At 35.4% G+C, this 14,814-nt stretch overlaps 1 protein-coding gene across 3 annotated transcripts in view; it reads right to left on the reverse strand.

Moving 5' to 3' along the window:
* LOC106468139 (protein Lines homolog 1-like) overlaps positions 1–14,814 on the reverse strand; it is a 55,671-nt gene that overhangs the window by 39,243 nt on the left and 1,614 nt on the right. For all 3 annotated transcript variants that reach the window (XM_022396446.1, XM_013928550.2, XM_022396445.1), the window contains exon 2: positions 8,247–8,460. In XM_022396446.1, coding sequence (XP_022252154.1) covers positions 8,247–8,403 — 157 coding nt within the window. In that variant the 5' untranslated portion in view covers positions 8,404–8,460. The remainder of the gene's footprint in view (positions 1–8,246; positions 8,461–14,814) is intronic.

Genomic DNA, 14,814 nt, shown 5'->3' on the forward strand with positions numbered 1-14,814 from the left:
CAATTATTATACATTATATATGTATATACATTATTTCTATTTACAAATAAATTATTAAACTTATTTTTCTTAAAACATAAAACAGTAAATAAAGAAGTAAAGCAAACAATTATCTCTTCTAGTTATGACCTTTGTACTCGTTTGTTGCTTGTCATAGGATGCTAAGCCTTATGAAATTTCCCAAGTGGAGGATGTAAAAATAATTTTTTTTAGGTTTTATATATATATACATTTTAAATAACCAAAAAAATCATAAATTACTATATCGATACCACAGAATTCCACTATAATTTATCAAGCGTAGTAACTAAGCTGTATTTGGGTCTAAAAAAATAAGAAATTTTGAGCAGACTAAATACATACCCTACCTACTTGAAATGTTGGTTCAAAAGAAAGAAATGGTGTCCAAGCCCATTAAAATGGCTGAGAAAGCTACTAGGGGGACACTCTGAGTTTCTGATTGGTTATTCATGTCATATAAGTGTATACAAGGGAGCATTTTCAAAAATGAAGAGAGGTGGGTGGGGTGCCACTGTGTTTGATTTATTACATGAGCAATATCTTAGCAAATATAAAAGATAAGATGCTCTTATTTTATATTCTAGCTTGTCAATATTGATAATTTGAGTTTCTAATTTGTATGAAACTATAGACTTAGTATTTTGACTTCACAAACATCTAATTTGAACCAGTGCTGCATTCAACATTCCATGTGACACAAAAATTGATGTTTAGCTGTGTTTTTCAATATTTACTTTTAAATTGAGAAAACAACAAATGTACAATATTAAAATTTGAATTATAATCTACAATTTGATACCAAACTTATTAACATAGATTCATAAAATAGTAGTTCAATAAACTTTTGAATGCGAGTCAACAAACAAGATGACATGGCCTTTGACATGAGACCCATTGAAATAGGGTTAAGGGATAAATGAAAGATGGAACAAGAAAACAAAGGCTCAAACAGAGGTAAAGTAAGACCATGTAGAACTACATTGACATCCCAATCCAGAAGAGTTGCACACCGTGGAGGGTGACTAATCCAGAAGGAATGCAACAGGAGGGACAAGGTATGGGATGCAAAAACTTTACAGTACTGGGAAAAACGAAATTTGTGGGATAAGGCCACCCTTATCAAATAACCATGTGAGTTAATCCATAATAACAAGAGCAGGGGAGATTCCCCGGTCCAAAGACCAATGGCAGAAGATATTCCACTTACGTTGATAAAACTCCATGGAAGAAAGTCAAACAGAATGTGTGAACAATGAAGTTACTCAGCAGGATAAACCAGATTTCCTTGCCAAGGACTAGATAAAAACCAGGCATGAAAACGAAAGGTAGGAATAGCGGAATGAACTATCTGGGACTGATGCTACCATAGAAGAGATGGAGTGTTGGGAAAAGGCAATGGCAAAGCAGATTGGACCTGAAGCAGCCACAGAAACCACGGTTAAGTTGGGCAATATGTGGCAATCAAAAGAACATGACACGAAGTGGAATGGTCAAAAGAAATCACCCTAGAAAGGTGTCAGATAGGAGGGTAAACATAAAGGAATTTGACTGTCCAATTCTAGCTGAATGCATCGACAGCTAGAGTATGAGGTACCGGAGACAAAAACTGAGATAACTTGGTATTGAGAATAGTAGCAAATGCATCCAGTGCTGGGTATCCACATGAGTGTACAACCAATAGAAAGCCTGAGAATCTAAAGACCACACCATCGGATAAATTTTCTCTGTGTGGGAAAAACAATCCACAACCAGGTTGAAAGCACCCAGAACATAACACGCAAGGATATGAATAACTAGTGTGCAGGCCCAAAACAGGAGATCCAACATTTGAGAACAAAAGGTTAGAGAATGGGTGCCTCACTGGTGATTGATATATGCCACGATTATAGAATTATCTATATGGATCATAACCAGACAATTGTGGGCAAGAGAAAGAAAATGATTCAATCCCTGCTTGACAGCAAGCAGCTCCAGGATATTGATATGATAAGATCTTTTTGTTGCAGACCATATACCAGAAGTAACTTGGTGCTCAACCAACACATCCCCCACTATGAAGCGTCCATGAAAAGATGTAAATCTGGTCGAGGGGGAGGAAACCAAACTCTGCCAAAATGTGAGCCTTGTCCAACCTTCAATGCAGATTGTTGACAAGGAAAGGAGGAAGGGTAATAGGAACATCTAAAGAATCCCACACAAGATTCCATTGATCATGAAGAGTCCACTGAAGGGATCTCATATGAGTATGACCCATGGGAATAAGTGCCACCATAAAGGACCACATCTACAAAGATACAGAACCTCGTGAGCAGTAAGGACATTGATGACTGCCAGCCCCATCAAATAGTGTTGAAAAGGAGAAGGTTGGGTACGAATGAGATGAGTATTTAACAAAACACTCAAATGGATAAAATATTGGGTTGGAGCAAGGAAGGATTTCTCCAACGTGATCAACCAACAGACCCAAGCCACTTCCAAAAGAAACAGATGAGTGTGTTGGATGGGCTCCAGTTCAGAATGAGCCAAGAGAAGCCAGTTGCCCATGTAATGGTGGAGGCACAACCCTTGAATGTGCATAAGACTCCGAAAAGTCTTGACCACCTGTCAAAAGACATACAGGGCTGTAGTAAGTCCAAAAGGAAAAGCACGAAATAGATAAACCACCCCATTGTGAACAAACAGAAGGTAGTGTCTTGATTGTCTTGATACGGGAATATGGAGATAAGGATTCGAGACATTGACCTTGGTCATCCATAAGAAAAAGGCCACCAGAGAGTGAGAAATCACTCCATGGTAAAACGAGGTAGCACCAGAAAGCGATTGAGGCATGAAGGTCAATCACAGGCGGCCAGTCTCCAGTTTTCTTAGGGAACTACAAACAGTCTGGAATAAAACCATGGAGAAGGATGAACTACAGAGTCAATAGCATATTCAGAGAGAATATCCTGTACTGCCTTGTACAGATGCTGATATTTGGGAGGATTCCGAGGCAATGGAAAGGAAACAAGTATCTTAGAGAACAGAGGAGGGTAGAGAAAATGGATAACAAGTCCCTCTGCTAAAATTTGAAGGACCCATAGATCGATGGGGAAATCATGCCACAGATGAATAAACTGGGATAAACAAGTCCCCACCAGACCAGAACCCACAGGGTAGTCACTGATACTGTTGGTAATGTGACACTTATTGTCAAATAAAATGACAAGAAGATCCCCTTGTGGAAGGAACAGGTAAGGGTTTGGAAGGAGTAGGATGGAGAACAGATATAGGGGATTGTCAAAGTTACATGCATGATAAACGATCAACCAATGAGGATAAAGTCGACTGCTGTCTCACAGATTCCACCCAAGATTCCAAAGTCACTGGAAGATCTCCAAAGACTGACCGATGGAGAAAAAAGGCAAGGTATAAGTCCCAAAGATAAGGAGATGGTAAATAAACATGGGGCAAACTGAGTCTCTCCCTAAAAGATCCCAACAACAGAGAAACCACATATGTAAAGAAAGAGCTAAAGTTAACAGACATGCCAACAGGGAGGTGATCAGGGCAAACGTTTGCCCTTAGAAACCATTAGGATCATGGTGGATCGTCTCAAAGAGAAGTTGGATGGTAGACAAGTACTGTAGGGTAGACGTGAGGATGAAGGTGAGAAAACTGGGCATGGGAAAAAAGAACAGGACAATCAAGATCCATTCCCCAAACGATTAAAATGGATTCCAAGAGTTGCGAATCCAGGAATGAAAAATCGGCCTGATGATAATCCAGAGCAAAGTGGTCTGCAGCCCTTGTAGGGCAAGGCATGCCATCCCATAACTGAGAAACAAAATGCTCAGCATGAACCCCAATATCAGGAGAGAGTGGAAATACAAAATACTGAGAGGAAAGAGTATCATGTATCAAGGAAAGTAGAAGATTATAGGAAATTAAAGAAAGGGATAGAACATAACATAACATAACTGAAATTATGTCCAAAAAAGCCATATTACACCTAACGGGATCCATAGCGGTAACTGGGGAGACACAACAAATTCAGATGCAGGAAAAAGGCTGTTAAAACAGTCATCCTCCCAAACAGGTTTGGCTTGTTCAGGAGGAAATTGGGCAATATCAGGAGAATTGGTGGAGGTTTGTCGCATGATATTAGGTCGTAAAGAAATAAATGTCGCTTTTTTTTTTGGCTGAATAAATCCAAACAATTTATATATCAAAACAAAACATTTATTAAATGAAATAGTCTCCATTCTTAACGATGATGTTTTCCATCTTACAATCAGGTTATTAATGTCTTGATTAAAGAAATCACTTGGCTTTGGAGCAAAAAACATGTTGATGCACTCTTTAACACTTTTCACATTTGCATACATTTTCCCATTAAGATGGTGTTGCAGCTAATCAAAAAGATGGTAATCTAATGGTGCCAAATCTGGAGAATATGGTGGATGGGGGAGAACTACCCAACCCAACTTCATAATCTTGTGTTGCATCAAACGTGTCACATGTGAACATGCATTGTTGTAGAGAAGAAAACACCTTTCTGATTGACAAGTGAAGGGCTTGATTTAAACGTTCTGGTTGCTGACTATAGATCTCTGCATTTACAGTTCACCGTGGATTGAGGAGTTTGAAATGAATCACTTCTTTGATGTTCCACCAAATGCAAAACATCACTTTCTGCAGATGGAGTCCAGTTTTTGGGGTCAGAAGTGGTTTTTGTCTAGGACTGAGCCATTGTTTTTGAAGTTTAATATTGGCATAGAGAATCCATTTTTCATCACCAGTGACAATTGTGACCAAAAATAGTTCACGTGCATTACATGCCAGAAGAGACAAAACAATGTTCACACATTGGAAATGATGATTATTGGAGAGTTTGTGAGGCACCCAAACAACTTCCTTATATGTTTACTTATTGTTTTATGAGAGACATGCAATTTCAGGGCCATTTCATGAATTTGTTGCCTTGGGTTAGACTCAACAAGCGTCTTCAGAGCATCAATATCAATGCCAACATTTCGGCCTTGCCATCACAGTTTTTAAGGCTTAAGTCACCTGAACGAAATTTGCTGAACCATCGTTGACACTTACGAACATTCAAAACATTTCCATAAACTTCTTTGATATTCTTTGTGGCTACAGAGACATTGTTTCCCTTCTTCAAACAGCATTACATGCTGAATGTGTGTCTTGGATTAGGATATACTAGACTTTACACATTATATAGGCTACACTAATGTGACGTTTAGGCAGTTCATTTAAATATTGTACATGATGTACATTTTGGGGGGTTGTTAATGAAAGTGTTCCAAAATGTGACATTAACTTCTTGACGACCTAATAATTTGCATGCATGAATCAGTTAAACAATAAGAAGAGAGAGAGTACGTAGGAATAAAAGGGTTATGGTGTGCCAAAATAATTTTGCAAATAGAGGGCAGCAATGAATGAGAATAGCTATGTATGTGAGCAGAACTAAGGTACCTTGTCAGAAATTATCTTTCACTCACACTGACTCAGTAAAGATTTCAGAAGTTCAGAGACAAATGTATAGTGAAAAAAAATTATTAACAAATCTGACTTTCTTTATGCAATGCATTTGTAATGTTTAATAAAAGCTTTCCAAATTTCATGAAGATAAAAGTAGTAATCTGGAATTACAGTAAACATTGGTATGAATACCTTTAAAAAACTGCTCAATTTAACCAAGCCCATGTACAAACAGTTTAAAGAATCACTGAATGTAGCAATTTATTCTGAATTATCTCTTAAATTTTCATGCCAACTCTCATTTAAGTCCACAGCAATCCAGATAGCACACAAACTTCCTCTGATATGGGGAGGGGCATAAAAGTTAAAATTTTCTCTACCCGAAAATGTATTTGATATAATACTCACTCTGCACAACAAAATTACTTAGTGCTTGGCACTAAACAGGCAAGTTGTTTTTTAGCAAGCACTAAGCCATTGAAAGAGTTCTCATCTCTGCATGTAATAATAAGCACTACATTAGTGTAAGCAGCATTAGACTATACTCATCTACCAACAAGAGAGTGATAAAACCACATTGGACAGTACTCCCCTTGAGCACTTTGTTTAAGATAAAAACTCATTCTTGATGAAGCAAACAGATACACCAGAAGTGGGAAGGTAGGATGGCTAGTTCTGTAGAGAGGTAAGTATCTATATGTAATATCTATTTTCAAGTACAAAAAATGTTAACTTCAGTCTATGGTACTCACCTCTCCACATAACAGTTTGCTAGAACCCCACATTGAAAAGATGGTGGAGAGGCCAACGTAAATAAACAAATTTAATAGTTGGGTTCCTCTCTGAGACTATAGCAACACAAAAGGAAAACTCATGCAGCCTGCCTCCCAAAAGAAGGTCAGTAGTTGGGAACTAATGGGAGAAGCAGTCAATGAGAGAACACCTTCATCTCATGTAGGGAATACTCTAAGTCCAATACAAATGTTTGATCAGAAAATTTCTGTTGATAAAACTTCCACCATTTTGACAAAATGTTGCAAATGTAGTTGGAATGTAAAGGCTGATCAAGTGCCTTATATAACCCAAGAGGTCAGCAGACCATAAAAGTGTAGGCGGGATAATATGTCAAGCTGGTCACAACCATCAGGAATGGTCCAGTTCTTCGTGTTGGGGGGGGGGGGGGGCTGTATCTAGATTGACACAACTGTTGTACTGACAATTGAGGGGTTTTATCCAGTGGGACTACACCAACCCGAAAAGAGAACGTAGATTTTTTAAATTTGCATTATTTTCTACCCTTCGGGTCCTTTTTTTGTATCTTACTGTGTCTCAGTACATTCACACCATTTTTTGAATACAACTAGTCCTCAGTGGAATTTGATGATCAAGTAATCAACTGACCAAAGTTATTGTTTCGGGTTATTAATATATTCAATTATTCCAACTATCCAAATCTCAAGTGAGATTAATGAATTAGTTGAATGTAATTGACTGATGAGGCTGATGATAAGACATTAATCAATTAAGCTGAAGAGCCTTGTATTAATCAACAATAGTAATGAAAAATCAACAACAGTAACAATGGTGAACACTAATTTTTACCTATCTATTAATTTATGTGACACTAATCAACTATATTGATTAATCACCCAACTCTACTGAAAGTTTGCCACCTTCACGTCTACTCTACAAGTAAACTGGCATATTAAAAGGATCTTATTTTCTCTTTAATCCCTTCTATGATTTGATCGAGATAAAATTTAGGCAAACCCTTTCTTGCCATATTTTTAATTATTTGCCTAAAGTTATTTGCATGTTATTACAATACACTAACAAAAAGTGAAATAAAACACCTGACCTTTCATGAGCTCATTTCCAAAAAAAGCCTGACACAGAAAGGATTAATATTCTTAAGTTCTTTCATATTTGGTCACACCATCCTTGTAGGTTGAAAGAGCTTGTCAACACTGTCCAAATATACCAGATTCAGCAGAAGTTAAAAAATCACAGAGCCATGAACTCTGGGGTCTGAGGCAAAGAATTTAGGATGGAACCAACCACTTGTTGTACAATAACAATAGCACTACTCACTATCAGGGTACTTTCAGCTGCCATTGAAGTACAATATGACTCATGTTGAAGAATACCTGGACTTTGGTAGTCTTCAGAAATTTAGATACAAAATTTGAATAATTAAAGAAGATCCATAAAACTGGATTTTTCATTTTTTTATTGAAATAATAAAATTAATTTAGAAAAAATAACTATTTTTATGAGAAAGTTAAAATGAAATATTTCAATTTTAAATACATGTACAGCAATAAAAAATCCAAGAAAAAGACTGAGCTTTTGGTTACATTGTTCTCAAGGTTAGAACTGTGCAAGGAAGTAGTTTAATGTTGCTGTACACATTATTATGTGCAGGGTTAAGAGATTGAACAGTTTAGCACATGCAAAAAAAAACTTTTTGGCTGTAGCACAAGGTACTAACTAACTTTTGTGTGGAGAACTGAGTACTGTAATATGAATCAGGATTCATAAACCTGTGAGCACCCTCCAAAATCCCTCAATTCCCCATTTTTAGTGGTCTCTCACAACTCTTTAAAATTTTGTTCTTTGTTTATATTTTGTGGGCATCAAGAATTATATGCAAAATTTCAAATCATTTTATCCAAAGTCAAGAATATATAGATACATAAGTAAAAATGTGAATTTCTACAAAGCTAACAAAAAGTTCTTACCAGTATCTTGAATGTTATGGCTGGTATGAAGGCTTGCTTTATCGAAGATTTTCTGAAGTAATCTCACAGCATCTTGATAACTCAACTTGGAATTACAAAAACATCTACTTCTTATTCTAGAATAGATTTCTTTAATCTGTTGATGAGCAGATTCCATCTTAGTTTTATAACAGTCTGGATCATCCAAATTTTCAAGCTTGCTTCACATCAGAATCTGTACATATTTTAATTATGATGTATTTAGTTCTCTAAAAATACACATTTTACAATAATATGTGCTAAGTATACATTTTTATTTATTAACAATCTCATAAGCAGGTGTACTTTCTCAGGTCTTTAGCCTAAACACGTTAAAATCTAAAACTTTGAAAATAAACTTAGCACCATATAACTGTGGTTTCCAACTAAAGTCAGATAACCTGTTATAGTCAAATAAAAAAAAAACAATTTCCAGATTAGGAGAAAGTTTAAGCAAAGGAAATTGTACTTAATTGGATAATCCTTCATCATGTCACATTGGGTAAGTAGGGTAGGTGAAATATATTAATGAATACTGCTACCTAAAACCATGCTTGTGGAAAAAAATGTCAATGACACCTTTGTCATTTGGCCTCATATCTTAGACATGTTAAAGACTATCCTTCATCCCAACTATCTTGACCAAAACATCCAGTTTACAAATCACATCTAACTGAAGAGAATAGTTAATTGTTAATAATAATTTTCTGATTAAATGAAATATTTTAATTTTAAATACAGGTACAAAGTTTCCAAATCACATGCATCTGAAGAAAATAGTTCACTCCTTTTCCAGACATAGAAACTGCCTCATTACATCAGTATATAGCTAATGTATCCGTATTTCAAGTCTAACCATCCATACTCCATTAATCAACTGAGCCACCAAAACCTTTTATGACCATCAACTTGAAAAAAGAAAACCTCTACAAAGTTTTCCCAACAGCTTCACTCAATCCTATAGAAAAAAACTATATACCTCTTGATCTTCAGATAAAGCTCTAACCACCACCACTCTTTATCCACCCGTTTGTTCTTAAGCCAACTGTGGTGTTTATGTTGAATATTCATTTGTTAGGAAGGTTTGTTTTTTTTACTCTTTATTTTTTTTTTATAACTTGGGTGATATAACAGCAAAATAGCTTAATTCAGAAGTTTTATAAGATTGGGTTTACCAAGTAATGTTACAGCTAAGCGTAATGTTACATTTATGTATTAAATTAGACTACATATAGGTCTACTATTAATTACCTACATTATAGGAGTCAGTGTTTAGAAAGTTTTAAATGGTGAATAAATGTTAATAAATATTATTTTGGTATTTTAACACATGTATTACCTACTTGGTCATAAAACAAAGAAAAATAAACATTTATTACTACCAAATATCTTTTATCCTTTGTACAGTCGAAAGAGTTGAAAATTTGTGTCAGAATGTCCACACTATGTTTTCTAATTCTTGACCTAGAATACAGTGAAAAGGCTCAAGAGTACTATTTAAGTCTATTTCAGAGTGCACACACACACACACTTTTGTTTGCAATAGCTTTTCTGTGTAGATTTACTAAAAATGTGGTGATTAAAGAATTACTTCATGACTGATGAAATAGGTAAAGAGTAGGTGCATTTTGGAGGTACAGATAAATTTGTTTTAGTTAAATTCTATAATATTTGTTAATCATTAAACAATGGTTTCCCATCATTTTTGCCCACCTTTTACACTATTAGGCCTATAATTATCTTGACAATCTTTATCATCTCCATTGAAAAGAGTAGTAACATTAGCCAACTTTCAATTTTCTGGCACTTGTCCACTATTCAAGGTTTTGCAAAATGTATATTAGCAAGTGACTCAAATATCCAATCCTAAACCTCTACAAAACTCTTGGGAAAGTATTATCTGGCCCAGGAGTCTTATCATTCTTTAAACTTCACAATTTTTCTTAATAAGCTCATAATTAATGTGATCAACTTATTCAATCATGTTTCCAACAGGCAACTATTCAGGATAAGAAACACTGCTTAACTCTTCATTAGTAAAAAGTGGAAAAAAAGCAGAATTTAGTAACCCAACCAACCATAATTATCATAAATGAGCCTTCCCTTATCACCCCTTAAAGACTCAAATCCTTAATATTTGCTTACCTATAATGTATTCAAAGAAATCCTTAATGTTAATTTCACATTTTCAGCCAACCTTTATTCATAAACACTTTAACTTTCTAGTGCCCTGTTTGACCAAGTATCTTGATCTTCTATCATCCTCCAAGTTTCCATCATTGCAGTTGATTTCAATTTCTTAAATTTATAATGCTTTTCTTTAATTTTAATTCTTATACCCTTTCCAAGCCAACCTAGTGTTTCACTTGCAGCCACCATTTTTTTTATACAAGAAATATGTTTATTTTGAGCATTTAAAAAAGTATTTAAAAAAAATGTTTCCACATATGATCAGTATATCCAATTAGTTCAGTTCCTCAATTCACAATACATAATTCTTGTTGCAACCCTTCAACTTTAGCTTTTCTGAGATTTCTTAACAAAAGTTTATTATTCTTGATTTCCAAATGCAGTGAATGCTTAATCTTAATTAAGCAATGATCTGTATTTAGTTTTCCTATTCCTAATCACAGTATAGGCCTAGTTAAATGCTGCCCTTACAGCCAAATTAATAGCTTTTGCAAAATGCCAGCCCCCCTACCCCATCCATTCCAAAATGATTCCTTTTCCTATTAAACTGATTCTACAAGTCCAACCAGTCAATGATACTGGTCCAACAATTAAGTATCAACAGCATTCCTAACAGGATTAAGCTATTGCTCTTTTCTTTAAATGCCTGCATCAATCCCTGTACATATCAATTAGTTCCTCTTACTTACCCTTCCCTACATTGATCATCAACCCCTTACAAAACAAAGACTGCATCACTTCTAGCATCCTTACTATCTCTGTTCTATTAGTTATTTCCTCCAGCACTGCCCCTGTATAGCATATTATAATTCTTTTCACCTTGTTTACTTCACAGACTACTCTATCCAAGAGCCATACCAAAGAATTACCTATAACTATAACTTTATGTTTTGCATCATCATTCAAGTCTGTTGGTTTTGTGCATCTTCCCTCCACTAGTTCCTCATCTACATATGCTATAGGCTGAAATCTATTACTAAATAAAACCTGCTTAGTAAATTCATTTCTAGTCCTAATATTGTTCCTAATTTCCTGAATGCAAGTTTTATCTACTGTATTCCTTGCATGTAAATCTTAAGTTCCTCTTATTGCTCTGCAATTTTCCACAGATTAAATTTTTCTCTTCAATCTTCAAAGTGTACCTCTCAAACAGAATAATCATTAAACCTGGTGTGCTCACAGTTCTCTCTAACCCACTCTATGATATCACACACTACTTCTGGCACATTCTTCCATATTTCAGTCCTTCCTCACTTCAGCTCAACTTCTTTTCTTTTTTTTTATACATTTTAGGATTCCACTCATCCAGCACTCCATTATGACTGCATTTAAACAATATCACAGATTGAAATTAACAGTGGTCCATTTGCCACTGGCCACCAAAAATTCTGGCAGACTACCTAAAAGATTTTCCTGGGTAGTCTGTGTGGCCACTAAAAAACTGCCCAGGAAAAGCTAAATTTCAGTGATTTTCCCCTATAAGATAAATAATTTTCATGCCATGAGACAAGTACAACGAAGTTATCATGAGAATTATTTGCTATGATATTCTCAAATATAGAATCAATTTCTTGACGATATACAAAGGATTGGATGAACCGGCACTCAGCCAGCTTTGACCAGCTATAGTGTATCCACCAGCATGGTAGAAATAGATGAAAATTCAGTTGCATGCTGCTTTGTATGTGGAGGGTCCTAGCCCCCACTCCAGGCTCTGAAGGGCTGCATCCACTGTCTAATTTATTCAGGGAAAAGGTGTATATTTTGCAAGGTCATCTAGGTGCATGAAATGCTGCAAACAAGGATATTTAAAGCCCCATGCCCTCAAAAATTTAACAAAGGAGTCTTGGAGTTGTTATAATCCCTTCATAAGGGATAAAACTTTTAAATTCCCTAGAAAATAGTATAAAATAACTTGAAAAAGCTCAAAAATGTGAATAAAAAAATCAGTGGCTTCCCTAGGGGAAGGGATTGTTCTGGAATTTAGGTACAAGCATACATGTAGGTACTACTGGCCCCTAAGTTAGATGTGGGGGAGGGCAGTGGATAAAGCAAGATTTCAAACTTATATTTTGGTTGTATTGAAATCAATAAAAGACACATGGATCCAAGGATATTTGTGGTGGGGCACAGCCTGAAAGATGAAACCTAGAAATATGACAAATAAATAAAAAAAAATATTAATGTGACAAAAAAGGAAAAAAAAAAGAAGATAAATGGAAAACAAAATGAAAATTACACCATGCTAACCACTCTCCATATTTGTTGTCTGGACCATGATCATTCACCCAGATGGAGTCCTGAATTATGTTGATCATTGAAGCATTATTAGCCAAGGATTACCCTAATTTATGACTTGGGCTGTCACTTTTGCAGAGCTGAGTGAGGAAACATCAAACAGAAATCATAAAAGAGACAAGGAATATCACCAAGAAAAGAGAGAGAGAGGAGTTACAGGAAATAATGGGAGAGAGTTTACAAATGGCTGAGCTTTGATGAGGAGAAGAGTCACATGTTTTGCAGAGTTTGTCGAGAAATTAATATAAAAGGAGGTCTGGGGATAAAGCTTGATGTGTTTTTTGAAGGTTGCACACAAGGAAACATGAAGAGAGTGATAACCATCAGCAGGGAAGTGAAAAAAAAAAGAGTGAAAGAAGCAGAGCCTAGAACCTCCAAAGCAAAGAAAATGCTCAACAAAATGAACAAAATGTCTTGCACCAATTGAGCACCTTTTTTAGAAATGTATATGCAATTGCCAAGAAATGCCATCCACTTAGACTACATTTGGATGAGCAGACTAGATGACACAAAAGGCTTGGATGTTGGGACTACCTATCAAAATGACAAATCAGCACAAGTCTTCACTAACTTCACTGCTGAGGTAAGTAGATGTTCAACAAAATTTTAGTTTCCCAGTTCAAGTGAGATTTGAAAATTGTTCCTGTGTTTCTTCTGCCTTCAAGTAAAAATCAATCAAATTAAGATCATGTGAATATTTTAGTGATGATCCATGAAAAGTTTAGAACATTATGCTTTCCAAACTGTCCATTAAATGTTTGTTAACTTTTGATTCTATTAATTGTCACAAATTCATTTTTCTGACATTTGAAAAGGTTATTACTCAATGTAGAGTATTGGACATAGTTATAGAAGCTTAACTTAGAAGAGACAATGTGATGATTTCTTTTGCAAACTAGAGGGGCACTAAGTACAGTGCACATCCCTGCCATGCAGCACTGATCACATTCGACCCTCAAAAAAGCATGAAAATGTGTCCTTATGTCCATTTTATGAATGGACACGGATCATTTTGGCAGGACAATGTGAAATAATATTCTTCATGTGTTCATCAAGTTTCATCAAAATCTTGCCACTTTTGACTCAGTTATAGAGCAAAAGTAGCATGCAAAAAAAATTGGCACTTATGTTATCAAATAGGAATTTATTGGATTTTCATGACCTTGTTATGACCTTGACCCTCCAAAAACTAATTCCTTCTGAGTTGGGTCATAATCCAAATGTATACCAGCTTTCATCCAAATCCATTCAGCCAGTTTCGAGAAATCATGCTGACAAAACACACAGGAGTGAAAACATAACCTCCATCACCGTCAATGTACGAGAAATTCCTACAGTTCACTTTTTACGCTACATCTCTAATGAAACAGTTCACTGCAGTGAGTAATAAACATGAAGTAACAACTTACATTATCAATACATTTGGTACTGTCTGGTTCTGTAGAGCTTATATTGTTTATTTACTTTCATATAAACATTAAAAACTGTTTTTCAAAACATTTTCAGAACTAAAAGCAGCAGAACATACAAAATCTTCAAACAGAAAGCAGCTTGTGAATTGTTTAAGTACGTGATTTTTATTGTCAGTAATATAAAACAATGTCCATGACCCCATCATCAATTCATTGTTGTACAAATCAGGCATGACCTAATCTGAAATATATATATGACATATAGCCTATGCTATATACTGGTCTCACACAATCTTGTCTTAATTGTCATTATGAATCACAGCACTTAGGGTTTGAAATTGTTCATACAACAAGTTTAGGCCTCATAGAATACAAGGATGTTTCTGATGTGGAGAGCCATCAAATAAATGGACACTGACTAATGACAGTAGGTTGATGGTTTAAGAGTCTCTCAAAGTGAGAAGAATGTAGAATTGTTTTTAAACTACCGTATTTTTCGGTGTATAAGACGCACTTTTTTACCCCAAAATTTTATGTCAAAATCTGCTTGCGTCCTATACACCGAAGGTATGAATAATATATATGTATATATACACAAGCCATGTGTAAATATATTTAAATAGGCATGAATAGTTTAGTCCAATTGAATA

The sequence above is a fragment of the Limulus polyphemus genome, unplaced genomic scaffold (assembly GCF_000517525.1).
Source record: "Limulus polyphemus unplaced genomic scaffold, Limulus_polyphemus-2.1.2 Scaffold2887, whole genome shotgun sequence".
In the NCBI taxonomy this organism is placed as follows: Eukaryota; Metazoa; Arthropoda; class Merostomata; order Xiphosura; family Limulidae; genus Limulus; species Limulus polyphemus.